A 25,913-nucleotide genomic window follows, 5' to 3' on the forward strand; every position below is an offset into this window, starting at 1 on the left:
TGGCCATTGTAACCAAGCAATCCTCGCACAATGGCTGCGATACTGGCACATGGCCAAGCGCGCGCTTCTCTGCTCCAGACCATCTGGGCATTGGTTTGGGTTGGATTGGACTCCCACCGACACCATCATGGCTGACCGCACGGCAGTAACGAGTGGCGCGAGGCGAAAAGTCATCGACGGCTTGAGGTGAACGCTCGACAGAGTCGTCTCGTCGGCCTGCATTTTCTCCGACAGCTCCTGTCCTGCTGTCTGCCCTGTCTGGCCCTGTTACACAGCACCTCATTTGCCGACGACGCAGGTACAAATCCCGTCTTTGCTACAGCGAGCGCCAACATGCCGTCTTCTCCATCGTCCAGCTCTTCTCTCGCACTCACAATCGGCATCGCCAGCCCAGCCGTTGCGGCCAGAGCTGGATCCACGAGCCCAATGGTCAGCTGGTCGGTTGCTGCGGTCTCGACTTGCTCTTCGCAACGAGCCGAGCGTGCGTGAGCATGACTGCAGCCCAGCAGCAGCGTCGCGCAAGGGAGAGGTTCAAGTCCTCACGCTCATCTCCCGCCCATGTCAACGTGCCATGGGGTGACACGGCGACACAGTCGACACCCAGTCGGAGAGTCGTCCACGGCAGCGGTCGCTGTCGTTTCTTCGGCCAACAAGACACATATGGCAAAGGCTGTGCTCTCGGGGACGTTGCCAGGCTGGCCGCAGGTACCTCCACCCAACCACCATGCCTCCATCTCCCACGCACGACCGGCAGTACAGAAGCAGCACGCACGCTTCCCAACTCCTGCCTGCGTCACGGCTTCGCCTGCTATACGAGCCTTTTCAGCTTCGTGCAGCTTCGGCACGACCACTTGGATCCTGATTTTCGTCTTCCGTCTCTCTTCTCACCCGCTGCTGCACACCTGTCTTCGCCTCAGACGGACGACATTCTTGCTCTGCTTCCTCTCAGTGGCTGGGTGGCCATTATCTTTCGGCCATTGAGCGACGCTGCCCAAGAACCTCGCCATTCGCGGTAATGCTACCGTGTCATCCGAATGTGTCGCTCGTCGTTATCCGTCGGCGATTCGTCCAGGCGATAGAATTTTCCAACCCCCATTGCACCACTCGTGGTGTTTTGGGTGAGCGGTGCGAGGGCGCGTTACTGCGACTGGTCAGGTGTCGGAAGGGAGAAGGAAAAATTTTCGAGAAAATGATTGCCCCAGACCTTCATTCCTCTGCAGAGGCTGACTAGCTGAGTAGCAGACCCTGGTGTGGACCCTCGACACGCGGCACACGAGCCGCAGACGACTGTAATCCGCCTGTAATGACTTCATTCCTAACCCTTTCGCATTTTTTCTTCCCGCTGTCCCATTGTGAAAAGACACGGCTCCGGGTCGAGCGCAAAAATCACGACTCGGCGTCAATCCACGAACGCTGCTGTCAGGAATGCGGTGTCGCCGAAGTCCAAAACCTTGACGGGCGAATGGCGATACGCGTCTGTCCAGCAGCAGACTTTCAATATTTCCTTTTTCGCATGCGATCCGTCAGTCTTGGTGCATTGCCACTTCTCGCCGTAGGTACCAGCGTGGTCTGACCCGACGCAGTCGACGATGGCCGAGAGACGGACGACTCGACCCATCCCACCTCATCCTCCGCCTCCCGTCACATCACACGACGATGGTCTGGACGCAGAGGCCGGACTTGTTCGTTGCCTGGGTAGTGACTGAAGAGCCGACTCAGCCCTGCAACGTTTTCAGACTGACTACCACCTCCATACCGTGGCCGTCCGGCAGTCACTTTGTTATGCGTTCGAAGCAAGGGGCACGAAAGCTCGCGCTCGCGCCCCCAATCTTTCCAACAAACCAATCCCGCGCCCACACCATTTACTCACCCTGAACGATCGCAGCACGCAGCGAGGCATTTGCCAAAAGACTGCCCGCGCCCAGCAGGGCTGGACCTCATGGCCTGCGCTGCGCCGCGCCGCACAACCGACCCAGCGCAGAGGTAGGTTTAACGGTTTTTGCGACCCGACCGCCTTTTGCCCTGCAGATTGACGAATGGACGGACAGACGGCGGACGGCTTGAGCGTATCAGTCCAATCGCAAACACCGCCGTCGTTGCGTCGTCGATGCCGCTCTGTCCGCATGATCTGACGTTGCGAAGCGCGCTATCTATCGGCTCATGAGCGCACGTCGGTCGGTCCAGTCGAGTAGAGTAGTGGCCAATCGCTCCGTTGCGGCTGGCAGAAGTGCGTGCTGGGAGCTTGCGACGCGACGGCATGCCTTGCCATGCGATGTGATACGTACCTTGGCCGCTCAGGCGTGGGCGGCGTGGTGCAGGCGTGCGAGGAGCGGTACACACCACCACCGCAATACCACTGCACGAGGGAAGTACCAATATCTCTCTGTCGTCAACCTCATGTGTGTGTTTATGTGCGTGACCACGCGGCCCTCGGTTGGCGACAAGGAAGAGCAAGGCAGCAGCAAAGCAACCAAGGGAGGACGCGAGGAGGTGAGGAGGTGGAGAAGCACGCGTGGTGAAGGCGAACTCCCACCACCACCAGGAGGTAGAATGCATCCGCGGTGCTCCCAGTGCGGCAGTCGTCACGTACGTCTGCTCCAGCTGGCTCGCTCGCCACTATCTCCTTCCCTTCAGCACCATTTGCCATGGATGGTGCTCTGCTCTGCAGGTCTGCTCTTCTTTCGCTGCTCTCATTCCACCGCCCAGACACATACAACGATGCATTACCTACAGGCTCGGACTCGAGCCATGTCAAACATCAAACAGCAAACGAACGCAAAGGTCACATGCCCTTTCCCTATTCTCTTTTTCTTCCCTCTTTCCCGTCTACCCACCACCACCACCACCACTGCTACTGATGCTGCTGCTGCCGTGGCAACGTGACATGCTCGGCTCCGCTGGGCGGTGCTCAGCGTTGCGTGTTTGCCAAGGGATGGATGGGAGAGGAGTGGATGGGGGTTGACAGAGGGTGGTCACGCGATGGTTGGACGTGTTGGCGGAGGAGGAGGAGGAGGAGGAGGAGGAGGAGGAGGAGGAGGAGGAGGAGGAGGAGGAGGAGGAGGAGGAGGAGAAGGTGATGACGGGGCTGGATGGCTGAGTTGAGTCTCTAGTGGTTGAGTAGGTGGGTTGGTAGAGAGCAGTCAGTCAGCAGGTGTCCGTCATGTTTCGTCGTTCGTCTGCTGCGCATATGTAGCGTCAGATGGACTTGGATGGATAAGGTAGATAACGGGGCGCTGCCTGCGTCTTTGCTCTTGGTCGTCCGATCTACTTTTGCTTCCGGCGAGTCGACGCTTCGATGCCATGGCCGAAGTCGGCCTTTTTCGACGGCTGGCCGAGGGGAAATGATTACACGATGGAGAGATGGAGAGAACCAAAAAAAAAAGAAAAGTGAAAGATCAACTTGACCTTGGCCAGCCATCTTGTGAATCCATACATGATGTGTCTAGTAGTTGGCTAACAAGCCACACCGGCAGGACTGTGGGAGGAGTACCTATGTACCTGAGCAGACGAGGCGCGGCGGTGAGGTGGCGTGTGGGCACGAGCGGCCAGGGCAGCGGCCGACCGATGGATTCATTCTTGTCGCCGCTGACCGAGAGCTGCGGAAGATTGCCGCGCGCGACGCCGACACTCACTCCTCAAGGACCAATCGACATGAGGCGCGCAAAAGCAGAAGAGCAGCAGCCGCGCCGGTCGACAGATGGGATGGATGGAACACAGTAGAGAGGAACGGCCCGAAGGGCAGTCCGGCTTATCTCCTCCAATATCCGGCCACCGTCCGTTAGGAGCGTCGGCCATGGTCTAAGCCTCACTCGCTGGCTCGCGCCCGCCTAGGTCTTTTAATAATAACAAATTTTTTCTTGCTCTGCTGCTGCGCGAGCGAGGAGGCGGAGCAGGCAGGCAGAGCATCCATACGGAAAATGTGTGGTTTTAGAATTGGCTGCGCTCGTGTTCGTGCCCGGGAATGACGTCGGCGGGCAGCTGAGGTAGGGTTGCCGTGCTCGGTTGGAGACTGCGGTGGAGGAGGTCCGGTCAAGACGTGACGGGAGACGGGAGGAGGGCGGGTGCCAGGAGAGGTCCGTCAGTCGTTCATTTCGGCAGCGGTGCCGCCCGCGGGTGGTGGATTCCTAGGAGTAGGATGGGATGGGATGGGATGGGATAGGAGGGACGTAGGGAGGTGTAGCTTGGCCGTGGCTGACGCTGTCGCAAGTCGCGTGTGGCGGATGCCAATCAAGGCGGCGGATGCAGACGCTGGCGTTGTGGCGGGGACGATGGGTGGTTGATATGCAGGTGAAGCTCCGGGGGTGAGGTCACCACGGCGGCGTGGCTCTCTCGTACCGTACCGTGCGGCACCTCCACACCCAGTCCAGTGCACTCACTCCATCAACACCTCGTGTCCGGCCCAAGCGTGGCGATGAAACTGCGGCGGAAACGCGCAGCTGGCCAAGACTCAAGACACGCGTCGCAATGCCGTCCTAGACGTCTGCCCTGAATATGTACACGGCCTTGTCCCTCTGCAATCCGCTCCTCTCAGGCCTACGACCTTGACCTTGCGTGCCAACCCTCTCTCAACCCTCCCGCTACCTTACCCAAGCTTTACCGACTTACTTTTCTCGCCTGTCTCTAAGCCTCGCTGTTGACCACTCCTCGTCGGCCTCAAATACTCCTCCTTCTCCCTCGCCTCCGCTCTCTCCACACACATTGACACCATGGCGTCCAACACATCACCGACTTCTCGCTCACCACCGGAAATCATCACCATGACTGCACCCTCCGACTCACACGCCAAATCAACAAAATCCGAAGAAACCACATTGGCATGCGAGTACGACCCAGATGCAGAATTTCAGGGCGACGTTGCCGTCTCGCAGGACCTGCCTTCGCAAAAAGACGTCGACCGCTGCGCCGACATGCTCGTTCTCGGAGCCGACGGGGAATCAAGACCATTCAAGAGCCTATACTCTGGCGAAGGCGTAGCAACGCGGCAGCTGATAATTTTCGTGCGGCATTTTTTCTGCGGCGTACGTTTTCCCTTCCGTTTGCGGGACAAGCAAAGAATGGCCAAAAAAAGCTGACGTGCCCACCTACCAGAATTGCCAGGAATTCCTCCGAACGCTGTGCGCAAGCATCACGCCCGACGCGCTCCTCCAACTCGGGACGCCCACCTTCATCACCGTCGTCGGCTGCGGCCGCCCCGAGCTGATTCCCGCGTACGCGCAGACGACCGGCTGCCCGTTTCCCATCTTCGCCGATCCGACCACCAGGCTGTACGCGCAGCTGGGGATGCAGCGGTCGCTGTCGCTCGGGCACAAGAAGCCCGACTACCTCAACCGAACAAGCGTGGTGCAGACGACGGTGGCGGGCATCTACCAGAGCATCAAGAGCGGGCGCGGCGCGCTGCAGGGCGGCGACATTCGGCAGATTGGCGGCGAGGTGCTGTTCGAGGACGAGCAGGTGACGTGGATTCACCGCATGAAGAACACGAGAGACCACTCGGAGATCCAGGAGCTGCGGCGCGTGCTCGGGCTCAAGGCGGAACCCAAGGTGGAAGATGAGGGCAGCAGACGGGGCCGGAGTCGTGGGGCGTCGGCCGTGTCGAAGCGGACGAGCAAGAGCTGGAGTCGGAAGAGCGATTCGGCGTCGGACAAGGAAAAGGACATGATGCAAAAGGAGTACGGGTACAAGGAGGACGAAAAGGAGAAGCGCAAGAGCAAGAGGCGGTCTTTTCTGCCCGACATGTTTGCCAAGCGGGAGGAACCGCCCTCGCCGTTGGACGAGTACCAGAAGTTGTAGTAAGTAGTTTTGCACGGCAGCCAGGCGTTTGGGGACGGCGTAGGGGGGCAGCGACGGCGTTTCAATCAAGGGTTTCACGGCAGCATCTGCAGGTCTAAATGTCCAGCGAGGCAGTTATATCGCGACATGAGGTGGTCTGGTGCAGACGTCCATGTCTTCTGTTGTTGGCGCGGGACAGCATGACGTCGGATCAATCAGCACGCTGCGATAATTCCGCGCTTAGTCAATGCGACGACTTGACGATTCGCCGGCCAAGGACAGCAATTTTATCACGATGAGTGGAGCCTCTGGGAGCCACCGCTTGGCCTGGAATTGTTGGTGCCGTACAGCAGTATTGTAGTCGTAGATAGCAACAGAGTCCGCGGGGCCGAAATGGGCAAAAGATTCCGCAGCGAGAACCCCGCCAAAGGTACCTTTACCCCGCCGCCAACCTCATCGTCAGCCTGCATGGCATGGAGACGCCCTGCTGCCAACAAGCCCAGTGCCGGGCGAGAGGAGGCGAGGGGAGCCCAGTGGAAGCCAGAATGCGAGATGGTGCCATTGGTCGGTTCCCATTGTAGACACCGTCGCTCCACGTCGATATCCTGTATCCGCCGGTCTTGGGCTTGGTCCCCCCCCCCCCCCCCCCCCCACATGGCTCCTGCGCGCCGGATGGTGCTGCCGGTCGTTCAAATAGACCTCTCCACCCTTCCTTGACCACATCAACATCTCCCTCTCTCTCTCTCTCGCACATCTTTCAATCCTCGCAATCTCGACATCATGTCCGCCGACACTGTTGGAAAGGTGAGCTCCCGACCCCCCGCGACCCAACGCCCAAACTGCCGCCGCTGACACGCAAGCCACAGACTATCAAGTGCAAGGTACGCGATCCCTCGAGCCCGCTATGCACAATCAATTGACTCCCCCAAGGCCGCCGTCGCCTGGGAGGCCGGCAAGGACCTTAGCATCGAGGAAGTCGAGGTTGCCCCGCCCAAGGCCCACGAGGTCCGCATCCAGGTCTACTACACCGGTGTCTGCCACACAGGTGAGCGCGCAGCGGGGAACCACACGCGAGGGCGGCTTGGCTGAGAATCTCCGCGCAGATGCCTACACTCTGTCGGGCAAGGATCCCGAGGGAGCGTTCCCCATTGTCCTCGGCCACGAGGGCGCCGGCATCGTCGAGTCCGTCGGCGAGGGCGTCACCTCCGTCAAGCCCGGCGACAATGTCGTTGCCTTGTAGTAAGTTTGGACCCCTCTTTTGCCCTGCCCCGGGCGTCGGGCGGACCCGGGCGGGGACGCCCAAGGAAGAGAAGATCGCGATTGTTTTCTTGGGCTTACCCTCTGCCAGCACCCCCGAGTGCCGCGAGTGCAAGTTCTGTGTCAGCGGCAAGACCAACCTCTGCGGCAAGATTCGCGCGACTCAGGGCCGTGGCGTTATGCCCGACGGCACCTCGCGCTTCAAGTGCAAGGGCAAGGACTTGCTGCATTTCATGGGCACCTCGACCTTTTCGCAGTATACCGTCGTAGCCGACATTTCCGTCGTCGCCATCACCGACAAGGCCCCCATGGACCGCACCTGTCTGCTGGGCTGCGGCATCACCACCGGCTACGGCGCCGCCGTCATCACAGCCGGCAAGGGCGGTGTCGAGAAGGGATCCAACATCGCCGTCTTCGGCGCAGGATGCGTTGGTCTCTCCGTCATCCAGGGCGCGGTCAAGAACGGCGCAAGCAAGATCATCGTCGTCGACGTCAACGACTCCAAGGAGGAGTGGTCCAAGAAGTTTGGCGCCACCCACTTTGTCAACCCCGTCAAGCTGCCCGAGGGCAAGAGCATCCAGGAGAAGCTGATCGAGATGACCGACGGCGGCTGCGACTACACCTTTGACTGCACGGGCAACGTGCACGTCATGCGTAGCGCGCTCGAGGCTTGCCACAAGGGCTGGGGTGAGAGCATCATCATTGGCGTTGCGGCGGCTGGCCAGGAGATTTCGACGAGACGTGAGTTTCCCCCCTCTTTCTGATTCACTCCTTCTAACTCCGCACAGCCTTCCAGCTCGTCACCGGCCGTGTGTGGAAGGGCTGCGCGTTTGGCGGCGTCAAGGGCCGCACGCAACTGCCCGGCCTCGTCGACGACTACTTGGACGGTAGCCTCAAGGTGGACGAGTTCATCACTCACCGCCAGCCGTTGGACAAGATCAACCAGGCCTTTGGCGACATGCGCGCCGGCGATTGCATCCGCTGCGTCGTCAACATGCGCGAGTGACTGCGATCCGCGTTGTAAAGAGGGGTTGATTGGCTTGTGGAGTTGAAGAAAAAAATTCAAGAGGAGTGTGCGGCGGCTTTGAAGTGATTTCTTTTCCCCTGGGTCGGCTTGGGTTTTAGGGATGGATGGATGGATGTAAAGACAAAAGCGCCTGCCATATGCAGTGTTGTCTGGATGAGGTTGAATGGGACTGGTTTCCAATGCTTCGGCTTGCGGCGAGTGGCTGTGACGTCCTGATTGCTCCACCTGCTCTGTATCGCAGTCGACTGACGCTGGATAGACATAGGTCCCTTGTGCTGGCCAGCATGGCATGTGAAACGGTCGGTGGATTGACAGGGACATGCGTGGATGCCTCGGTGTCTCCGTCGGCAGATCTTGGGTACCATCCACCGCCTACCGCAACTACGACAGTCGTCGCTTGTCGAACGATACTGTATTGTTCTGTTCGCAACTTGGGACTCTGGAACCGACTTGCAATCGTGTTCTGTCTGTTTGGTTAATTTTAAGAGCATGGAGATGATGCGAAGTCTGTCGGCTTGGAATCCGAGAACTTGGAATTGGATGCCAAGCTGCTTGATGGATAGTCGATAGCGTCCAGTGAGTATTTCGTGAAATGTTGAAATTGATGCAACTGCTAATCAGGAAATAAAGTGTCTACATGCGAAATCATGGTCCACGACTGCCAATTGCGATCCCAACACGTACGAGGCCTCACGTCTCTTGTCGATGCCGTCTCGTGAGTCCCCCCATGTCCGTCCAAGCTGAGAAGCATCGTCTCACTGACACTTGCCTCATTCAGATTCAGATCTTAACGCCGGCGAATAGAAAACTACTAACAACCTTATGGCAAGTGCTATGACTACCTGACTCTGATTGTCCAACAATTGCTCATCCTTCCATCAACACCTTCCAACTTCCATCATCACTAGGACAGCCGTACCAGAACATTCGTCTAAAACCAAGCCATGGAAAGCAAAGAGACTGCCATGTCCACATCCAGCATTCTTCCACTTCACATCAAATCCAGCAAACAATCGCTCTCCCATGCAGCGAGCGAGGAACCCAGCAATTTCGACTCGTCATCTCTCCAAAGCGACCGCTCTCAAGACGACGAAAATGCATCTGATCCGGAACGACCGGATTCTAGCCTCACCACCGACTCGGAGTCTGAAGCAAACCCGACCATCTCTCTGCTGCCCTCGGAACCAACCACTCCAATCAATTCTCTCCTTTCCCTGTCCGAGACACCCTACAGGCTCCTCGCCGCTCACCACCCGACTACTGGCCGCGTCTACAAGATCCAAGCCCTCCCCGGAAAAGGCGTCGGCATGCTCGCCACGGCCTTGATCCCGACCGGCACGCGCCTCCTCGCCGAGACGCCCATCATGACGGTGCAGCGGCGCGACTGGCAATACGACAGGACGCAGCGCAACGCCGTCGTCAGCGCGTACCTCTCGCTGCCGCACCCGTACATGCAGCTCTTCGACGCGCTGCACCACGCGCCCTCGCAGTTCCAGGACTGGCACGGCTTGATCGAAACCGAGTACAACGACGCGGCGCCCTTTGGCCCTGAAGACCCTCCCCCGGACGTCCCGTTTGACGGCGTGCTGTCGCGCATCGAGCAGTCGCGCGTCATGGCTGTCTTCTCGACGAATGCATTTGGCGTCTGCCCCAGCAGCAGCAGCACCAATGTGGCGGCAGTCATCTGCGCTGAGGCTTCGCGCCTGAACCACTCGTGCACGCCCAACATCCAGTTCACGTGGAACGAAAACGTCCTGGGTGGCGCCATCACCATGCACGCCCTCCGCGATATTCTACCCGGAGAGGAAATCACGGCAAGCTATGTCGACCTACTCAAGAGTTTTTCAGAGCGCAAGGAAAAGTTGCGCAATGGCTACGGCTTCGATTGCGACTGTGTCGTCTGCAGTGCGAATGACGAGGTCATTGCAGCCAGTGATGCCCGCCGCCACACCATCCGCGAAAGCCTCTTCACTTGTCGCACAGCGCGCGAAGACGAGCCGTGGATGCGCGAGCTGAGCGTCGAGTTCAGGGAGCGACTGGATTCGACCGTCGGCCTGCTCAAGGAGGAGGGCCTGGTTAACGTGATCCTGAGTAACGCGTCCGTTCCCCTCCCCTTCCCCTTCCCCTTTCTCGTCGTCGTCCGCGACTCAACAGCCCGCTGACGGATTAGACACGTGTGCAGCTTGGAGATGGGCATCGTCCCCGGCGACCGCGTCTACCTGCAGCAAGTACTCGCGGTCCTGAAACGCTGCATCGGCGCGGACCACAAATGGTATTTGGGCATGCAGGCACAGCTCTCTCATCTCGAAGACGCGGCAGCATCGGCATTCGAGGCGCCCACGGATCAGTGCGAGGAGGGGAACGCATCGACGCATGAGTCTGCCGCCAACCCGCCGACGCAAGCTGAGTCGTCGAGCGCAGACGTCGTCGCGGAGTCCAGCGCCGCCGCCGCTGCTGCTGCTGCGTCCACTTCCTCCTGTGCTGTCGGCCACTCCGCCGATGCTGGCGCGCCTGCCCCTGAGATGGCTTCGACGGCAAACGGCGAACCAGCCTCTCGTACTGATGCCCCCGGGTTTCCAGCCAGTGACGAGAACGACAGCAGTGTCGAATCCACAGATACCGACGCCGCCGACTTCGACGACATTCCGTGCTTCGACGGCGCATGCGACGACGACGACGCTGCCGTCCCGCCTCGCATCCGTACCGGCTACACTGCCTCCGCTCGCGCCTCGTCTTCCGCCTCTGACTCGGGACGTGACGACACGCTCCGCCGCAACTTGGTGGTGCAAAAGAAGGAGAAAGGGAAAAATAGAGAAATTGCGTAAGAAGGACGACGCTACAGCAGGCCGCGTGCACAAGCGGGGCTCGCGGCGTGCACAGCGGCAGCTTGCCTCTGCCTCTGCTTCCGACTCCGACCATGGCTCTGACTCTGACGTCCCGCTCGGCAAGGTACTCGTGGCGGCGAAAAAGAAGTGGAAAGAGCGAGAGAAGCAGAAGGCAGACGAAGGGAAAGAGAGAGTAGAAGCAGCAGAAGGAGCAGAGCAGCAGGAGAAATTCGACACTCTCACTCTCACCGCAGGCGGCACAGAGCGCTGCTACGCCCTCGTGCCGCTGGGTCGCCTCCGACGCAACTGCAATGATGTTGTCATGTGTGGTTGTCGTTGCCATGGTGGTTGCGTGAAGTGTGGTTGTGTGGCGCTGGCGAAGGAGAAGAGGGAGGAGGAGGAGGAGGAGAGCGAGGGAAAGGGAGAAGAAGTAAGAGGGAGGCGATGAGTGGATGCGGATGCATTTGGTGTTGAGGTGAGGCGGGCATGATGAGCTGAGATGGGGTCGTGTGGTGGTGGCGTGGTGGTTGCGTGGTGCAGCAGAGTAGTTAAAGGATGCATGGGGATTGCATTGGATCAGTTCAATCGATAGGCTTTGGCTCGGTTCATTTTGCTGCCGTGTGGTGCGGTATGGTTTGGGTAGCCACTTTCGCTCCATATGAATGCGTGGGTGGGCATGGGCAGTTGGGATGGGCATGGGCGAGGGACGGGGAAATCAGGGGGAGGAGGGATGCGAGGGATGAGGGGTGTTCTTTTGCTGTGTTGTCCATCCCCCGTCCCGCCCCCCCATTTTTTCTTTCTTTCTTCCTTTCCTTTGGATTTGGGCTTTTAGCAGTAATAGAAGCGGCAGTGGTGCGGTACTAGTTGGATAGTTGGATTGGTGGAGAGGTAGGGGAACGCTGTGGATTCAGTCAGTCAGGCGTTGAGTTGCTCGATACAGAAAGGGCTGGAAATGGATGCGAATTGGAGGTGTGTTAAAAAGACATTTCGGATGCTTTGCCGCAAGATGTGGCTCTATGCGCGTCTCGACGAGACACTTCTCCTTGTTTGCTGGTGGAGCATATCGTAGTCCTCCTGCAGCGGCACCAGCACGGCTTCGTGGAACCAATTCAGGAACCCGTCGCTCTCCAAGTCAGACGGGACGTGTTGAATGCAACTCCTAACCGCAGACGCAATGTTCGGCAGCTCGTCTTCCTGCACCCTGATTGCGTACCAGGGCGCGTCGCTATAGGGCGACAGAGGTTTTCGGTAAATGAGTTCGAGCAATGCGACACCGAGATAGTAGACCATCTCGTCGTGGCGGAAGGACAGTCCGGTGTCGTTGGCGTTGGACTGGGTTGCAGCCGTTGCCGACATCTCGAAGTCTTTTGCAATTGCGAGGTGCGTTTCACGGCCTGCATTGCTCAGAACAATATCGTCGAGCGTCCATTTCCCCCTGAGCCAGCTTGTTTCGTGGAACTGGAGCACGGCCGAGGCCAGAAGCAGACACATTGTCCGTCTGTAGCCGTCAGTAGAGCAAATTGGCCAGCCATTTTCGTAGATGTACCTTTCTCTGGTTGATAGCATGAGCTGTGTGTCGAGAATCGCTTCGCGAAGCGACCTTGTGTTTGCCGGATTGATATTTACGGGAGTTGGATCATCGTGGACGTGATAATGCCATTCTTGGTCATGGAAGACACCGCGGCACAAATCATCGGTGTGGATTTGGGCCAAATTGGCACACAAATCAGCTATTGCCGCATGTGAGCTGCATCTGCCTTGGTGGTCGTCTTCAGGGGGTAAAGAAATGCTTGGAACTGTGCTGTCATTGTGGGTGGAAGTTCTGAGCAGTGACTGGTCAGCCAGACAGCAGCTCCGCAAGATGCCAAAGGCGGCACTCACCCTATAGATATAGGAATCACATGAGTGTGGTAGCATCCTAGTTGGGAAGCGGTTTGCGAATCTTTCAGAATAAATGAGCAACTCAAGCTTTCTTTTGAGCCCAGCGCCTTGTCGCCGTGCCCTAGTATACTAAGCCGCATCTGGGCACAGTGAAGGTGTGCAGAACATTGCTGAGCAGACCACAGTGTCTCTAGGCTGTCGTGTAGTCGCTGGGAGTGTTCTTGGCTCCTTATCCATGCTGCGGTTTCCATCCTTTTCCGTTTGTGGCCTTGGCGTTGCTCTCCTAATTGAATAGCTTTAGGAATGATAGGACCAATCTTTTGGATGCACGCCTCAATGTTCCTCAGCATTTCGTCGTACTTGTTGGTCTTAAAGCCACCCTTGATCCGCTTCAAATGTTCCTTGAAAAAGCTTTTCAGGACCACATCCTTCTCTCCGTGAGCGTCTCGTTGGGACTGGTAATCATGTCAGCTTTGTTTGCAAGGACGAAGCTTGGGAACCAACTCTCCAATCTTCTGGGGGCTCAAGCTGATCGCGCAAGTCTATCAGTTCCGCCCGAATGTAGTTTGCCGCGCCCTCGAATGCGTCGTAGAATTGCTGCCCCAGGTGTTCCTGCAAGATATCCTGGATGTCTTTGTCGTCCCATCCACTCTGTTCATCCAGGAGATCCATTGGAAGGGAAAGGCCAATCAGCAGCTCGTCGCAGGTTTGTTTCCAGCCTGCCATGGCCAGCTTCAGGCTCACATCCAGGTCGTCAAATCTGCGGCCATACCCAAAGATTCTCCCGACCTGACAAAGAGACGGAACGGTCAATGGGGTAGCTCAGACGTCTTGAAAGCTTCGGCCTTGACTTACGCTTTTCTTGTATTGGGTGATGAGTGGGAGAATCCCCAAAATCAGGCCAACAATCTCAACGCCCGACATTGAACGCTCCACATGGGCTCAATCGTACAGAGATGGGTATGCGCTGCGCAAGTTGAGCGAGAGGATGTGTAGTCACTTCAGCCTCGCGCTGACAGCGTTTGTCGTCGAGTGGGGGCCACAGTGGGCGGTGTCACAAAGTGGAGATGCGGGGCTGGTACACGACACGCGGAAGGGAAAGGAGAAACCCCGTCCTCTCTACACCAGCAACCTCAAAAGGCATCATGAATGCATCGCCAGCCCATGGCCCAACCATACATGGACCGATTTACGAGGTCCATGTGCAATCTCTTGGAGCATTCGATCACCTTTGCTCCCTTGCGAGGACATCGGACGTCTTCCAGCAGGACTCAGCTCTGCTGCCTTATCTCCTCGAGGAATACGATAGGTACCAGCTTTGGTCCGGCAACCTTGGTGCAGGGCATCCAAAATACAAGCTGTCTCTCGATTACCGCTTAGAGGACGCGTCTTTTTACCGTGACCAAGTAAGTTCTTCGAAGTCCCGAACAGCGACGTATGAACTGATACATAGGTTGCCTCGATAGATTCTCAGTCTCCTCAAGATCCTGCGCCGTCATATTGGAAGAATCTTGGGCGTTACCGGAGGAAATGCTTTGCCGAGCGAGCTCTGTTGGGACTCAGATGATTCCACCAGCACAACCGACGAAGATGACGACTCGTCACTCAGGATCTCATCAGACTCGGACAGTGAATTCGGGACTGGTGATGATGACCCCAAAGACTCTCATCGAGCACCGGTGGCAGAAAAACTCATGTCCTTGCTGGAATCAATCAAGCTCACCATCAATTGCTTGTACAAATTGCCGGTTCGAAAGCCTGCCCCCGTTGATCGACTGAGGGACCGATTTTCGGAAAGTGTGAACTGCTATCGAGACTTCGACATCATGTATGTCAGAGACAAGTTCAGCCCTCATATCGATGGAAGAGTCGCAAAGAGGTTGGGGAAAATGGTCACGCGCCGACGGCAACTGCTTCGTTATCGGGAATCACACGCAAGACACCTCAAAGCAAGCCCCGCTTCGACCCATGGACCGCAAAAAGTCCAGAAAAACGCTGGCAAGGCTTTGGAAGGAAGCGCCTCCAACCTTCAAGTAGACGGCACGAGGAGCGTCGCTGGAAATAGCAGCCGCACGGGAGGATCAAAATCCGAAGCCACCAAACTGATTCCGGGCGCAAATAGAATCAAATCGGAAGATCTCCTTAATACGATGTTGACCACAGAAGCAGAATCGGTTACATCTGAAGCCGCAAGCGATTTTACAAAGGAGAACCCCGTGGAGGTTCCTCCCAGGCCTCAAAATGAAAAAGGGGTGCCCCTGACAAGGTTTGAATGCGGGTACTGTAGACTGACAATCTATATTCAATCAGAGAGGGACTGGAAGTGAGTCTACAATTCCGATATGGGATGAATCCCTACTGAATGGTACAGGAAACACGTCTTCCAAGATTTGCAACCCTACGTCTGCACTTTCGCAGAATGCGAGCTTTCCGAGCACTTATTCGAATCTCGAGACGCCTGGTTCAAACACGAAGCACAAAAGCACCGAATTGAATTCTTCTGCAATACTGAAGGGCACGGCGTCTATAGCAGCCGAGCATTTTTCCTGGAGCATTTATCCCGAGAACACGGCACGAAACCTGAGACGGCTTCAACACTTCCTGAGCTTTTTAGGCGACCGTCTCCAAAGTTGATGCAGAAATGCAACCTGTGTGGTCGACCGACCGAAAAGTTGAAATCGCATCTTTCGCGCCACCTTCAGCATATCGCCCTGTTTGCCGTGCCGAGATCCCATTACCTTTCCGAAACTGATGCAAAAGAAGACGACTCGAACTTGGCTCAACAGGCGAAGCCAGATGCTTTATCACAGCAGAGTCTTGAGACGACATCGTCCGACTCCGAGAGCGAGACCGATGAAGAAGCAAAATCAACAATTCCACCATGGCTGAATCAAGCAATTCAGGAAATGCACCAGAGACACGAAAACTCGGCATTTGAGGCCGCTATGACAGAACTACGCACAGTCACCGGAGAGCCGCTTGGAACAGAGTTGCAAATCAAATGCCTTGACTGCGAGCGACTTGTTCCAACTGGGCCAGGGCACACAATAGGAAACTTCGAGGTGCATTTAAATGACCAAGCACACCTCGACGCAGTTCGTAAACGAACCGAGGCAATATTGACTTGGCTCTCGCCAGAAGACCATCTCGCCGTTCACGACAAGATATCGAAGTACGTTGACGAGGGGAGCTGCCAGTGGTTCCTTGATACGAAGCTGTTTCAATCATGGGTGACTATGGAGATACCAAATCTGTGGTGCTTTGGACATGGTATGTCTCTCATCAGTCGCTGCCAGAGCCCCAACGCTGACTTGATTTTCTAATTTCAGCGAGTGTGGGCAAGACCTCCGTGACGTAAGTTATTTGATATCTCACGAAAATACGTGTCTGACATTACAGCAGCTCTATGGTGATCAAGAAGACCAAAGAAATCACCGAAGCGGCAACTGACCACGATAACCACCATCGGCTCGCGTTCTTGTACTTGACACGTGAAAGAGCTTCCACAAATAACTTGCTTGGAATTCTCGCGCGGCAAATCCTCAACGGGCGCCTTGGTATGATGAAGTCAGTGGGTCTGGTGGACGAATTCTTCAAGAGAAGCGACTGGTCCGAAAACCCCCTCGAAGTGCCGAAACTTATTGCACTGCTGTCCAATTTAGCCCTCACGTCGGCAGGTGGAATATATCTGGTTGTAGACGGTCTTGATGAGATTGTAGACGGGAACCAACGACAAGACCTGTTGCATCAACTGCGTCAAATTGAGCAAGCTAAGATCTTGATCATGTCACGCCATTTCGAGGGATCTGAGGAACTGTCTAGAGGGTTCGAGACGATGGAAATGACGCCTCCAAAAACCTTGAGAGACTACATGGAACAAAGGCTTCCCCAGCTACCTCCCGATCTGGACTCAATGTATTCGAGAATGCTTGAACTCATCATGCAACAAGAATCCTCTCAACGGGAGTGGGCCCTTTGGACCATTGGCTGTCTCTTCCTCACAGATAGGCCGCTCTCGATCGACGATCTTAGACGACCCGTATTGTTAGGACAGGATCTTCTTCATCCTCCGAAATCTTTTGACGGAGGAAAATTGCTCGAGGAAAAGGATATCCTGAACGTTTGTCGTAACTTTCTGTCAGGAGACAGCAACGCATTCTGGTTCTCCCACATGTCCACAACGACCTTTTTGCAGATCGCTCTAAAAGAACAGCATTCGGTATTTCACATCCAAATGTTGGACGTATTGGGCATAACTAAACCAATAATGGACCTCAAAAAGGAGTTGGTACAAAGCAGCCGTGGTTCAAGTGATGATGAGGCTTCAGAAGAGACCGCGGCAGAATCAACGCAGGATGGCGAAGCCGCAGAGTCTCTACTCGCGTCAAAGATTCAAGACAAAGGCTCCATGAGCGAGCCCTTCACCACGGCCGACAATGAGGGAAAAGCGTCGGCAGACCATGAGAAGGGTAAGTCTGCGCTACTAAATAGCCCTATATCCCTCAGATTCAATACAGGTCGTCAAGCTAACGGCAGTGCGAAGATTCGAAGTATTCGGATGATTTTGGGAAAACAAGCACCCAGTCTTTGCATGAAGCTGGGGTGGATTCTAACACTCAAGATTCATCTGCTGCCCCCCTATCTGGTGTCCAAAGATCCTCACCATTCAGAACAGGAGGCCCGGGAATCCTTCGGGAACGGTGGCCGCTGACACCACCAGCGTTGTTTGAAAAGGGAGATAAGGTAGCCTTCCACGGGAAAGGAAACTCGCTCGATATGCGAAAGGGCTTCGAAGTAGTTAAGATAAATCAGTACGACAAAAGTGGCCGTTGGGCCTACGATCTAAGAGGCGGCCGTCAGTTGGTTAAAGGAGTACCGGAAAAGTATATCCGGTTAGAACGGCCCTGAGCGGTGGGCGCGATGTTTTTGTTTCAAAGGAATCGTTTCCAGCAGCTTCTTTCTCCTGGAATCGCACCTGATCCGAAGCAGAGAGATAGTACGTCAGCTCCGGGGAGCAAACGCACGGCCTCACGTCGTGCAAGGCACAAAGCATCAAAAAGCTGCCACGTTTGTACCTCGTCACGGACCACATGTTCATCTTAGTTCCACATGTAGCAACGAACCGGGGCCGGGGACAGGTCCGATTGACCCCACACCACACAGTTGTCCATCAGCTCCTTTCAAGCACTCAAGATTTGACACCAGGGCAGAATTATGTCGGTCAGCTCGCTGTCAACCGACCAGTCAGGCTAATCACAGCCTCAGATGTTCACTTCTCGCTCGCGGCACAACTTCCAGTCTTGACAGCCGTACGGCCACAAGCAGATGGATCTGATCATCAAGGACGAATGAATCGAGGCTCATCCGCCCCACATCCGACGCGCTTCGCCTTGGTGACTTGGTCCCTGCTTTCTTGTACGTGACGCACAAAAGTCTTCCGCCTCTTGATCACTTTTCAAGCTATCTGTACGACATATTGCAGACCTCCAAGATACAACAGTCCGTCGGCGGGTGAGCATCCGAAGGTCCATAGAAGATGGCCGATGCTCCAACAGCCCCAGGGACTGTGACTAGCCATTTTCAATCGAACAAAGGCATCATTAGTCACCAATTAACAGCTCCAGGAGCAACCTTGGTCGGTAAGTTAATTATGATGTTTGAAAAGGCGCACCAATCACTGATGACTAAAAGCTAGGGATCAGAACAACAACAACTACTGTGAGTAGAATGATCCAACATCGCAAACCAGAACACTAACGACAATAGACAACTGTGGTCCTCATCATGAGGACGAAGAGCGCGAAACGATACTCAACTGGCTTTCACCCTTTGAGTATTCGAGTCAGCATGATGCGATATACAAAGACATTGTTCCTGGGACCGGACAGTGGCTGCTTGATTCTACGCAGTTCAAGATGCTGCTTGAAAACAACAAAAAGCTGTGGTGTTTCGGGCAGCGTAAGATGCACTGGTTATGCAATTCTGCGCCGTCGAGCCCTCGCTAACATTCTGATTTTGACCACAGCGGGTGCTGGAAAAACTTCTCTGGCGTCAGTATTTTCCCGTTAACGAGAAATCTTATCTGACTGCGTTACAGGTCTATCGCGATCAACCACTTCCGCGGCATTCTCCAAGATCACAAGGAGGAAGAAAAACCTTGTCGAGTCGCCTTCCTTTACCTGTCGTACAGAAAAGACCCGTCCATCCTTCAATTACTCGGAGCCCTTGCAAGACAGCTCATTGGCTCATCACAAATGCCGCCAGCCATGAAAGAGCTTTGGGACACAGAGCGCAAATTGGGAAACGATTTCCAGGACCCACCTTCGCTACCACAGCTGGACAAGTTGCTTGCGGAACTGACATCAGACGGCAAGAACTTTATCGTCATCGATGCTTTGGATGAATTGAACACGTCCCGACAAAAGGACCTGCTCTTTCATTTACTGAAAATCCAAAATCACAGACTCATGATCACATCAAGGGTCTTGCAAGCCCCGGAGGACTTTATGAAGTTAGAAATATCGGCCAACGGGGACGATGTGAACAAATTTATCGAACAAAGAATTGAGAACGATGCGGACTTGAAAGAATACACCAAGGATACGAGAGGCCTGAAGGAAGAGATTCAAAAAGCGATCAAATCACGGGCCAATGGAATGTAAGTCAGGGCATCTCATCTGTCCCAAGTACAGTGAATTGCAACGCTAAGCCTCCACATGTGATAGGTTCCTGTTGGTTCAATTCCACATGGACGCTCTCGCTGATGCAACAACAGTCACAGAGATCCGAGAAGCCCTGGAGGCATTACCCAGTAAGCTCAATGAGGTTTATGAGAATGCTTTGGAGCGGATCCGCAAGCAGGGCAAAGCAAGAGAAGACTGCGCCATGTCCATCCTTGGCTGGATACTTTTCGCATTTAGACCTCTTGGGGTCCAAGAATTCAGACATGCTCTGGCAATCCGACCTGGCAAAGACTTCGATTTCAACAACCTGATTCTGGAGAAAAACATCACCGGATTCTGTTGTGGCTTGGTCAGCATTGACCGCGACCTCGGTGCAGTCACTCTATTCCACAAGACAGCAATGGAATTCTTCGATGATAGGAGAAAGAACGAATTGTTCCTTTCGTTCCATTCAAGGATCGCGCTCGCGTGTGCAACGTACCTTTGCACTCCTGAGCTGGAAGAATACACTGACCCAGAAAGCGGAGCGCTTACGCTGTGGCCGAACTTCGACAGCGATACCAACTCAGAAGTGTTCGACTCAGATATCAGATTCTACGATTCAGACTCGGATCCAGACTGTGATCCAAACTCAGATTCAGACTCAGGCCCAGAGTCTTTTCAGGGGTATGGCCGGGAATCTTGTTCGCACTCTCATAAAGACTCACCTCAGACAACTGGAGAACGGCCCTGCGCGGAGTCGGATAGGGAGTCAGATGAAGGGTCCGAAGAGTCGGCCGAACAGTCTGTCGAAGACAGTGATGAGGATACCGACACAGAGCCCTTTCTCACCAACAAATTGAAGAGATATCCATTCTCTGAATACGCCGCACTGCACTTGGTACAACATTTCAGAAAAGACTTAAATGCGGAAGCCCGAAAAGACGTGGAGGCTCAGATCCGTTCACTCATCAAAAGTCTTCCAAAAACGCTATTCCTGGCCAGGCTACTCGGCTCCATGGAGATCGATTATCAGTACTTCCCAAATTCTGAACTTGACTCCCCTGGATCAGCGAACAGATGGTCAAATTCGTTTAGATGTATGCTCGAATTATCAGGTCACCCCTCGGATATCCAATTCGCTGCCTTTTTTGGCAGCGCAATGCTAGTGCAAGAATTCATCCAGAATGGCCACCAGATAGTCACGCTGAGAGACAGAGGCCAATACGCTCTGGCTATCGCTGTTAAAAACGGGTTTGATGACGTAGTAGAGACTCTCCTCAATCATGGAGTGAAACTGCGCCTCCAAGACCCCTTTTCGCATATCATTCTTTTCGCCACGACAAAGGCAAACCCGGATGTGGTGCGCCTCATCCTTTCCAGCATGTGCGAGGATTTGAGGCCACAGCGAATAGAGTCAGCGGCTGGACATGCTGAACCCAAAATGGCAGCAAGGAGAGTGGTTCAAACATCCGATTCAGAAACCACGCTAGACTTCTGGGTCATGGTTTGGCTCGGAGTTGGTTTCTGCCAGTCCTTTACCACACCCAGCTGCTCTGGCCTCCCCATCGAAGCTTCAGAGCCGCGAGAGCCCCATCCCGCGCAGTTTTTAAAGCAAAGGGTCATGACCCTGAAAGAGCTCGAGCCGCCGGACCATTACCTGCGCTTACTCATTGCTTGTTTCAAGGGTGATGCTGTTCACATATCAAGCCTTGCAGAACGCAATCTGGTCGATCTGAGAACACGTCAAAAGACTAACTCCAGTAAAGAAAGGAAGAAAAAGTTCCTGATCAGGACTTCATTCTTTCTGTGCGTAGGGAGAAATTACAAGGAGGCGGTACAGGTATTCCTAGATCATGGTTTCGATCCCAACGCAACATTCTTCGGGTCACAAACAGCGCTGCACGTTGCCGTCAAGAAGGACCTCGTACCCATGGTCAGGTTATTGATTTCTGGAAAAGCAGACCCGAACCGTAAAGATGCTGGTGGCAATACACCCTGGAGCGCATATGCATGCGCGGCTCGTGCCGCAGGTACGATACCCTTTTCTTTCTTCGCAGGATACAATGCAAGACCTCTAGGGCTGACCATTAAACCTAGTTTCAAAAGAATTGTTGGACGCTGGTGTAGATCCTGACTCATCTGGCCGACGAAAGTTCCATCCTCTCCATAGGGCAGTCTGCGCGGGGAAAAGCCCCGACGTAATATTCCTTCTGAACAACAAAGTCAACCCTTCAATCCCGAACCGATACGGACTGACTCCCCTGCAAATTGCCGTTCATAAAAGACATCTGGAATGCGCCAAGATTCTGCTGGAATTCGGGGCCGACCCGAATCAGGGCATGAAGTGCCATCCGGGGACCGTGATTGATCTAGCCACGCACACCGGGATGCAAGAGATGGTAGACCTGCTTGTCAAGCACGGCGCAGAGAGACGACCAGGAAAAGCCAGGAAGCAAGATATGACCCGTTTGAAGGGTTTCATCGACGAGGAGCTAAAAGAAATGTAGGACCCATTTCTCTGAGGTGTGATAGGACCGCGCGCGTCAGTCCGAGAAGTAGCCACGATCTTATGTGTAATATATTCAACCATGTAATTAATTTGATGCCTTCAGAGAGCACATGGATTGGTTTGTGGCTTCAAACCCATTCATTTGTCTGTGCAGGCGGTTTTGCTCCTCACCCTCTGCGATCGTTTAGGTCAAATGCTGGCCAAGATGTAAGATCAAGCTTCAGCGGCCCTCCGGATGCCATCCGTTGTAGTTCTGAGCAAATGTTAGCGCCGAGGGGCATCTCCTGAGCCAATGACCGCTTACCGTCGTCGAGCTCCCAATAAAATGCATACCATCTGCAGCTGCATTATACACACTCCCCATGATGACACCACCGTGGTTCTCGACCCTCTCCCGGAAGATTGTATCTCCAATATGGATCGCGCTCGTCTAGAGTTGACTGTCAGACCAGAACCCCTATTCCAACCGATTGACTTACTTGAGTTTGCACAGCTTCCTCTGACGACGGAGATTCCAACGCAGTGATCCACTGGCAGAGCTGATCAGATACGCTGCGGAACCCAGAATGCTCGGGAAAGGCAAATCTGCACATCTCGCGATGGTTCGCCGGAATTGGCTGCGGTTTCTTCCCCGGAATCGTGGCTGAATCCTTGTCGACCACAAGCCCGAAGCTCTTTGCGATCCGCATGGGATGTTCCTCGAAGAAACAAGCGACATCAAGATAGTTCCCATCATCAGAATGCGCCCTGCCGTCCAAGTACGCCAGAAACGCGGAAGTGATGTCGGATGCCTTCTCTGATCGCTTTTGGAGATTCTTCATGCTGCTGTCGTTTGTTGTCGTGAAGAGAGAAGCCACGCGCAGAATGACTTTTCCAACTGACGCCATGCTCGATCCTTTGAATGGGGTCCCGAGGAAAGCAACACCTTTCGTCGCATCTGCGATGTTGTGGCTGGCGACATCTGAACCATGCTGCCGGGAGAGCGCATTCGCGACAACGAGTCCACCAAGGCTGTGCGCAACGAACAGCAAAGGACGCTCCAGCTTGAGATGGTCAGTCATTTCCAAACCAACGCCGAGTGATGAATTGATCTCACAGTTCCTGTCCGGTTCCTCAGCCCAGCAAGGCTTTGAAGCAAGGAAGTGGAATACTCATCCAAGCTAGTCTCCAGGGGAATCTCTTTGCCGAGCCAGGATCTCGCATAGTCGGCGTCGTACCCAAAAGAGAGGATCCGAGCCGTCTTGCAAACATCGGGCAGCAAGTCCTTGGGCCAGAACACCGGGTCAGGATCCTCATCAGTCGGCTTTGTGGACCAAGTGTTGACTCTGTCGCCTCCAAGGCCATGAACGAAGATGATGCTGTGATTGTCAATCTACCAGTCCCGACTGACCTGGCGAAAACCCGTACTCAACAGTTGCATTCGGCGGGTCAGACAGCGGTTCACCAAGCCCTGTCTTCGGTGTCATTCTTGTCTGTTCAGCCTGAGCAGGTCCAGCCTGGCTAGTTGCAGGCTTCATTTCTGCGTTCCCCTCAACCTGAGCAACTCCTTGTCCGCGCTCAAATGTCAAGCCGCGGAGGCCCATCTCCAATTTCACCATGTTCGCGAAAGGGTTTTCGTACGTCGATTGGTTCACTGCTTTGGATGTGTAGTAGAAAATCAAGTGCAATCAGTTTTCTGGAAACCTGCAGTCACTGTCCTCGACGAGTTTGAAGGTCCCATATATACCACCAAATGGCGATATCTCAAGTACTGTTTTTAAGTTGGTTTCACTATCCGGGAGAAATGCGAGACATAGCTCGCGTCTTCCTCAGTGCGCGTCTTGCTAAGCAATGTTTCGCTCTGCACGTGTCTTATAAGATGGCACTTGCAAGACGCGGCTGTGAGACGTGCTAGACGACATGCTAGACTTACACCTGAATTGGCAGGCGGAGTGGTTTGTTAGTTCTTGATGCAAAGATGATGCGTCGAATTCAGGCGCTAGGAACCGACAAGTCACTCCCATTTGCGCTCCGACACGCCCCGAGTGCGTGTGGCTGAGTCACCCGTTGAAACAAATCCCAGCTGAAGACTCCATGGTGACTTTGGCACCGCGGGTCTATATACAACATTGAGATGGTCGACAGTGAATTGGACTTTTGATATTGTTGTGAACCAAACTGCCCCTGGATACTGCGTCGATACCCGGAAACATTGTCAAAAGTTGTTGCCGAGTCCAAAGCCATGGAGAAAGATGCGATCGCTTTTGCTGGACTGGTTCCTGGGAAAACGCCTTCTTTGGACAACACCTTTGGTGACGTCTCGAACGAGCGTGGTCTCTTTGTCGCGAACTCGATCAACCACGGACAGCAGACTCAAATTGGTATGTTGGGAACTCGAATCAAGCCAACACCTGCTTCTCTTGCTGTAATATCACAGGCTCCCAGGTCATAAACTACCACGCTTCGCCCAAACCACACGCAATAGAATCGGAGGTGCGCGAGAAGATAGTGAGCTGGCTGTCTCCGCTGGACTGTTGCGAACAGCAACGAGATCTGTTCAACAAAGCTGCGCACGGGTCCTGCCAGTGGTTTCTCAGTTCGCAGATGTTCTTGTCATGGAAGACAAGGGATACTCAGTATCTTTGGTGTTCTGGGAAGCGTATGTCTACCACTGCCGTCGCAATGCGGATATCAGGCTGACGATTCCCGTGTCTCTTCAGCCGGGGCTGGAAAGTCGTTTCTCTCGTAAGTCAATCATTAGGACGCAGGGGGTAAATATTCCTGATTTTTGCCAGATCCATCGTCATCAAGGAACTCAAGCAGCACAAGAGGGATTGCCAAGTTGCTTCCTTGTCCCTGTCATACAAACAGAAACCCGCTCTGACCGACCTGTTTGGAAGTCTTGTTGGTCAACTCATTGGCAGTCAGTTGCCTCCCTGCGTGCGAGACCTTTTTAACGGAGAGAATAACAAACCGAACCCGTTCGGAAACCGCCCGGACTTGTCACAACTTGAACACCTTTTGTCGGAACTGGCGTCCACCAATGACACCTTCATAGTCGTCGATGCGCTAGATGAGTTCGATCCCAGCCAACGACAAAGTCTGCTGAACTCGTTGCGTAAGATGAAAAATGTCAATCTTTTCGTCACGTCACGGGATCAATCGACGAGTGGATTTGAGACGATGGAAATTTCAGCGCAAGAACCCGATATTCGAGCTTATGTTGACCAAAGGATCCCCCACGAGTCGCGTTTGAAGCGGTATACCGATCAAGTGCCGCGCTTAGAGGAAGAAATCAAAAGCGCCGTCTGCGAGAGGGCCAACGGCATGTGGGTTCCCCACTTTGAAGCGCTGAGGATGACTTGAACACTGACGTTCTGAGAAACAGGTTTCTCTTGGCCCGATGCCACATGGACACGCTTGCCGCTTTGGACACTCGTGGCGAGGTCCAAAAAGCGCTGCAGAAGCTGCCCAGCGATCCGGACTCGATGTACACGAGTACTTTGAAACGAATCGACAGCCAACAGGACTCGAGGCGCAAATGGGCACTGTCGATTCTCGGCTGGATGGTCCACGCGGGTCGACCACTGGAACTCGACGAACTTAGACATGCGCTTTTGATAGGTGGCAAGGTGGACTCACCCCTTGAGCCCGGCGATCCCTTCTTCGACCACAGCTTCACGCTCTCGGGCGAAGACATTACGGAATTTTGTTGCGGCTTGGTAGAAATCGATGCTGGTAACAACAACACGATGAAGCTAATTCACTTCACCACGCAGGAGTTTCTGCACGAGAGGCGAGCTGAGCTTTTCCCACAGTTCCACGCTCGAATAGCGTTGGCGTGCGCAAAATATCTTTGCCTCCCGCGTCTGGAAGTCCTTGAACTGGATCGCGGCAAGTTTGGACGCGCACAATATACCGACGGCGGACTTTGCAACGGGCCCCACGACTACGCCGAAGAGTTCAAGGAGTATGAGAGGCTGTGGGAAATCCAGAAAACC

At 54.6% G+C, this 25,913-nt stretch overlaps 10 protein-coding genes across 10 annotated transcripts; 8 read left to right on the plus strand and 2 right to left on the minus strand.

Annotated features, from left to right (window-relative positions):
- The first annotated feature begins 1,930 nt into the window (after nucleotides 1-1,930).
- J3D65DRAFT_174288 (uncharacterized protein) lies at nucleotides 1,931-3,137 on the plus strand. The gene is made up of 2 exons (XM_066794281.1): nucleotides 1,931-2,995; nucleotides 3,026-3,137. Exon 1 carries the CDS (start codon nucleotides 2,161-2,163, stop codon nucleotides 2,881-2,883), a length of 723 nt encoding a protein of 240 aa, XP_066650097.1. The 5' UTR covers nucleotides 1,931-2,160; the 3' UTR covers nucleotides 2,884-2,995; nucleotides 3,026-3,137.
- A 1,180-nt stretch (nucleotides 3,138-4,317) lies between these two features.
- J3D65DRAFT_174324 (AhpC/TSA antioxidant enzyme-domain-containing protein) lies at nucleotides 4,318-5,976 on the plus strand. The gene is made up of 3 exons (XM_066794282.1): nucleotides 4,318-4,493; nucleotides 4,626-5,018; nucleotides 5,089-5,976. Exons 2-3 carry the CDS (start codon nucleotides 4,707-4,709, stop codon nucleotides 5,788-5,790), a joined length of 1,014 nt encoding a protein of 337 aa, XP_066650098.1. The 5' UTR covers nucleotides 4,318-4,493; nucleotides 4,626-4,706; the 3' UTR covers nucleotides 5,791-5,976.
- Nucleotides 5,977-6,549: 573 nt separating this feature from the next.
- On the plus strand, nucleotides 6,550-8,032 carry J3D65DRAFT_607870 (S-nitrosoglutathione reductase; the record flags this gene model as incomplete). The annotated part of the gene is made up of 6 exons (XM_066798527.1): nucleotides 6,550-6,573; nucleotides 6,636-6,650; nucleotides 6,700-6,814; nucleotides 6,873-7,008; nucleotides 7,118-7,767; nucleotides 7,815-8,032. The coding sequence occupies 6 exons, from the start codon at nucleotides 6,550-6,552 to the stop codon at nucleotides 8,030-8,032; spliced, it is 1,158 nt and encodes a 385-aa protein (XP_066650099.1).
- A 707-nt stretch (nucleotides 8,033-8,739) lies between these two features.
- J3D65DRAFT_174555 (uncharacterized protein) lies at nucleotides 8,740-11,156 on the plus strand. Its single transcript, XM_066794283.1, has 3 exons — nucleotides 8,740-8,768; nucleotides 8,832-10,151; nucleotides 10,224-11,156. Exons 2-3 carry the CDS (start codon nucleotides 8,998-9,000, stop codon nucleotides 10,876-10,878), a joined length of 1,809 nt encoding a protein of 602 aa, XP_066650100.1. The 5' UTR covers nucleotides 8,740-8,768; nucleotides 8,832-8,997; the 3' UTR covers nucleotides 10,879-11,156.
- Nucleotides 11,157-11,214: 58 nt separating this feature from the next.
- On the plus strand, nucleotides 11,215-11,939 carry J3D65DRAFT_642696 (uncharacterized protein). The gene has a single exon (XM_066802018.1). The coding sequence runs from the start codon at nucleotides 11,434-11,436 to the stop codon at nucleotides 11,740-11,742; it is 309 nt and encodes a 102-aa protein (XP_066650101.1). The 5' UTR covers nucleotides 11,215-11,433; the 3' UTR covers nucleotides 11,743-11,939.
- J3D65DRAFT_642700 (uncharacterized protein) lies at nucleotides 11,452-13,742 on the minus strand. Its single transcript, XM_066802019.1, has 5 exons — nucleotides 13,615-13,742; nucleotides 13,264-13,548; nucleotides 12,760-13,214; nucleotides 12,425-12,700; nucleotides 11,452-12,376 (listed from the first exon to the last, which is right to left on the minus strand). The coding sequence occupies exons 1-5, from the start codon at nucleotides 13,681-13,683 to the stop codon at nucleotides 11,893-11,895; spliced, it is 1,569 nt and encodes a 522-aa protein (XP_066650102.1). The 5' UTR covers nucleotides 13,684-13,742; the 3' UTR covers nucleotides 11,452-11,892.
- Nucleotides 13,743-13,860: 118 nt separating this feature from the next.
- J3D65DRAFT_174607 (uncharacterized protein) lies at nucleotides 13,861-16,078 on the plus strand. The gene is made up of 4 exons (XM_066794285.1): nucleotides 13,861-14,165; nucleotides 14,226-15,082; nucleotides 15,131-15,821; nucleotides 15,901-16,078. Exons 1-4 carry the CDS (start codon nucleotides 13,905-13,907, stop codon nucleotides 15,991-15,993), a joined length of 1,902 nt encoding a protein of 633 aa, XP_066650103.1. The 5' UTR covers nucleotides 13,861-13,904; the 3' UTR covers nucleotides 15,994-16,078.
- Nucleotides 15,806-17,758, plus strand: J3D65DRAFT_174640 (uncharacterized protein). Its single transcript, XM_066794286.1, has 5 exons — nucleotides 15,806-15,821; nucleotides 15,901-16,029; nucleotides 16,089-16,113; nucleotides 16,162-17,228; nucleotides 17,303-17,758. The coding sequence occupies exons 2-5, from the start codon at nucleotides 15,996-15,998 to the stop codon at nucleotides 17,665-17,667; spliced, it is 1,491 nt and encodes a 496-aa protein (XP_066650104.1). The 5' UTR covers nucleotides 15,806-15,821; nucleotides 15,901-15,995; the 3' UTR covers nucleotides 17,668-17,758.
- A 343-nt stretch (nucleotides 17,759-18,101) lies between these two features.
- Nucleotides 18,102-22,016, plus strand: J3D65DRAFT_174598 (uncharacterized protein). Its single transcript, XM_066794284.1, has 7 exons — nucleotides 18,102-18,398; nucleotides 18,451-18,477; nucleotides 18,526-18,717; nucleotides 18,785-18,809; nucleotides 18,857-19,417; nucleotides 19,485-21,454; nucleotides 21,522-22,016. The coding sequence occupies exons 1-7, from the start codon at nucleotides 18,296-18,298 to the stop codon at nucleotides 21,929-21,931; spliced, it is 3,288 nt and encodes a 1,095-aa protein (XP_066650105.1). The 5' UTR covers nucleotides 18,102-18,295; the 3' UTR covers nucleotides 21,932-22,016.
- Nucleotides 22,017-22,153: 137 nt separating this feature from the next.
- J3D65DRAFT_681707 (Alpha/Beta hydrolase protein) lies at nucleotides 22,154-23,696 on the minus strand (the record flags this gene model as incomplete). The annotated part of the gene is made up of 5 exons (XM_066803738.1): nucleotides 23,341-23,696; nucleotides 23,030-23,291; nucleotides 22,413-22,976; nucleotides 22,238-22,363; nucleotides 22,154-22,186 (listed from the first exon to the last, which is right to left on the minus strand). The coding sequence occupies exons 1-5, from the start codon at nucleotides 23,529-23,531 to the stop codon at nucleotides 22,154-22,156; spliced, it is 1,176 nt and encodes a 391-aa protein (XP_066650106.1). The 5' UTR covers nucleotides 23,532-23,696.
- Nucleotides 23,697-25,913: the final 2,217 nt, after the last annotated feature.

The sequence above is a fragment of the Phyllosticta citribraziliensis genome, assembly GCF_038025025.1.
Source record: "Phyllosticta citribraziliensis strain CPC 17464 chromosome Unknown J3D65scaffold_16, whole genome shotgun sequence".
NCBI lineage: Eukaryota > Fungi > Ascomycota > Dothideomycetes > Botryosphaeriales > Phyllostictaceae > Phyllosticta > Phyllosticta citribraziliensis.

Coding starts and splice junctions, on each gene's coding strand:
- J3D65DRAFT_174288 (XM_066794281.1), top strand. CDS start 2,161: ATGAGCGCACGTCGGTCGGTCCAGTCGAGTAGAGTAGTGGCCAATCGC.
- J3D65DRAFT_174324 (XM_066794282.1), top strand. CDS start 4,707: ATGGCGTCCAACACATCACCGACTTCTCGCTCACCACCGGAAATCATC. Junction 5,019..5,088: donor TGCGGCATTTTTTCTGCGGC/GTACGTTTTCCC, acceptor CCCACCTACCAG/AATTGCCAGGAATTCCTCCG.
- J3D65DRAFT_174555 (XM_066794283.1), top strand. CDS start 8,998: ATGGAAAGCAAAGAGACTGCCATGTCCACATCCAGCATTCTTCCACTT. Junction 10,152..10,223: donor AACGTGATCCTGAGTAACGC/GTCCGTTCCCCT, acceptor CTGACGGATTAG/ACACGTGTGCAGCTTGGAGA.
- J3D65DRAFT_642696 (XM_066802018.1), top strand. CDS start 11,434: ATGCATGGGGATTGCATTGGATCAGTTCAATCGATAGGCTTTGGCTCG.
- J3D65DRAFT_642700 (XM_066802019.1), bottom strand. CDS start 13,683: ATGTCGGGCGTTGAGATTGTTGGCCTGATTTTGGGGATTCTCCCACTC. Junction 13,549..13,614: donor TCACCCAATACAAGAAAAGC/GTAAGTCAAGGC, acceptor TCTCTTTGTCAG/GTCGGGAGAATCTTTGGGTA. Junction 12,701..12,759: donor GTGATTCCTATATCTATAGG/GTGAGTGCCGCC, acceptor GTCACTGCTCAG/AACTTCCACCCACAATGACA.
- J3D65DRAFT_174607 (XM_066794285.1), top strand. CDS start 13,905: ATGAATGCATCGCCAGCCCATGGCCCAACCATACATGGACCGATTTAC. Junction 14,166..14,225: donor CGTCTTTTTACCGTGACCAA/GTAAGTTCTTCG, acceptor TTGCCTCGATAG/ATTCTCAGTCTCCTCAAGAT. Junction 15,822..15,900: donor ACACAATAGGAAACTTCGAG/GTGCATTTAAAT, acceptor TCTCGCCAGAAG/ACCATCTCGCCGTTCACGAC.
- J3D65DRAFT_174640 (XM_066794286.1), top strand. CDS start 15,996: ATGGAGATACCAAATCTGTGGTGCTTTGGACATG. Junction 16,114..16,161: donor GTGGGCAAGACCTCCGTGAC/GTAAGTTATTTG, acceptor ACATTACAGCAG/CTCTATGGTGATCAAGAAGA. Junction 17,229..17,302: donor GTCGGCAGACCATGAGAAGG/GTAAGTCTGCGC, acceptor GGCAGTGCGAAG/ATTCGAAGTATTCGGATGAT.
- J3D65DRAFT_174598 (XM_066794284.1), top strand. CDS start 18,296: ATGGCCGATGCTCCAACAGCCCCAGGGACTGTGACTAGCCATTTTCAA. Junction 18,399..18,450: donor TCCAGGAGCAACCTTGGTCG/GTAAGTTAATTA, acceptor GATGACTAAAAG/CTAGGGATCAGAACAACAAC. Junction 18,810..18,856: donor GCTGGAAAAACTTCTCTGGC/GTCAGTATTTTC, acceptor ACTGCGTTACAG/GTCTATCGCGATCAACCACT.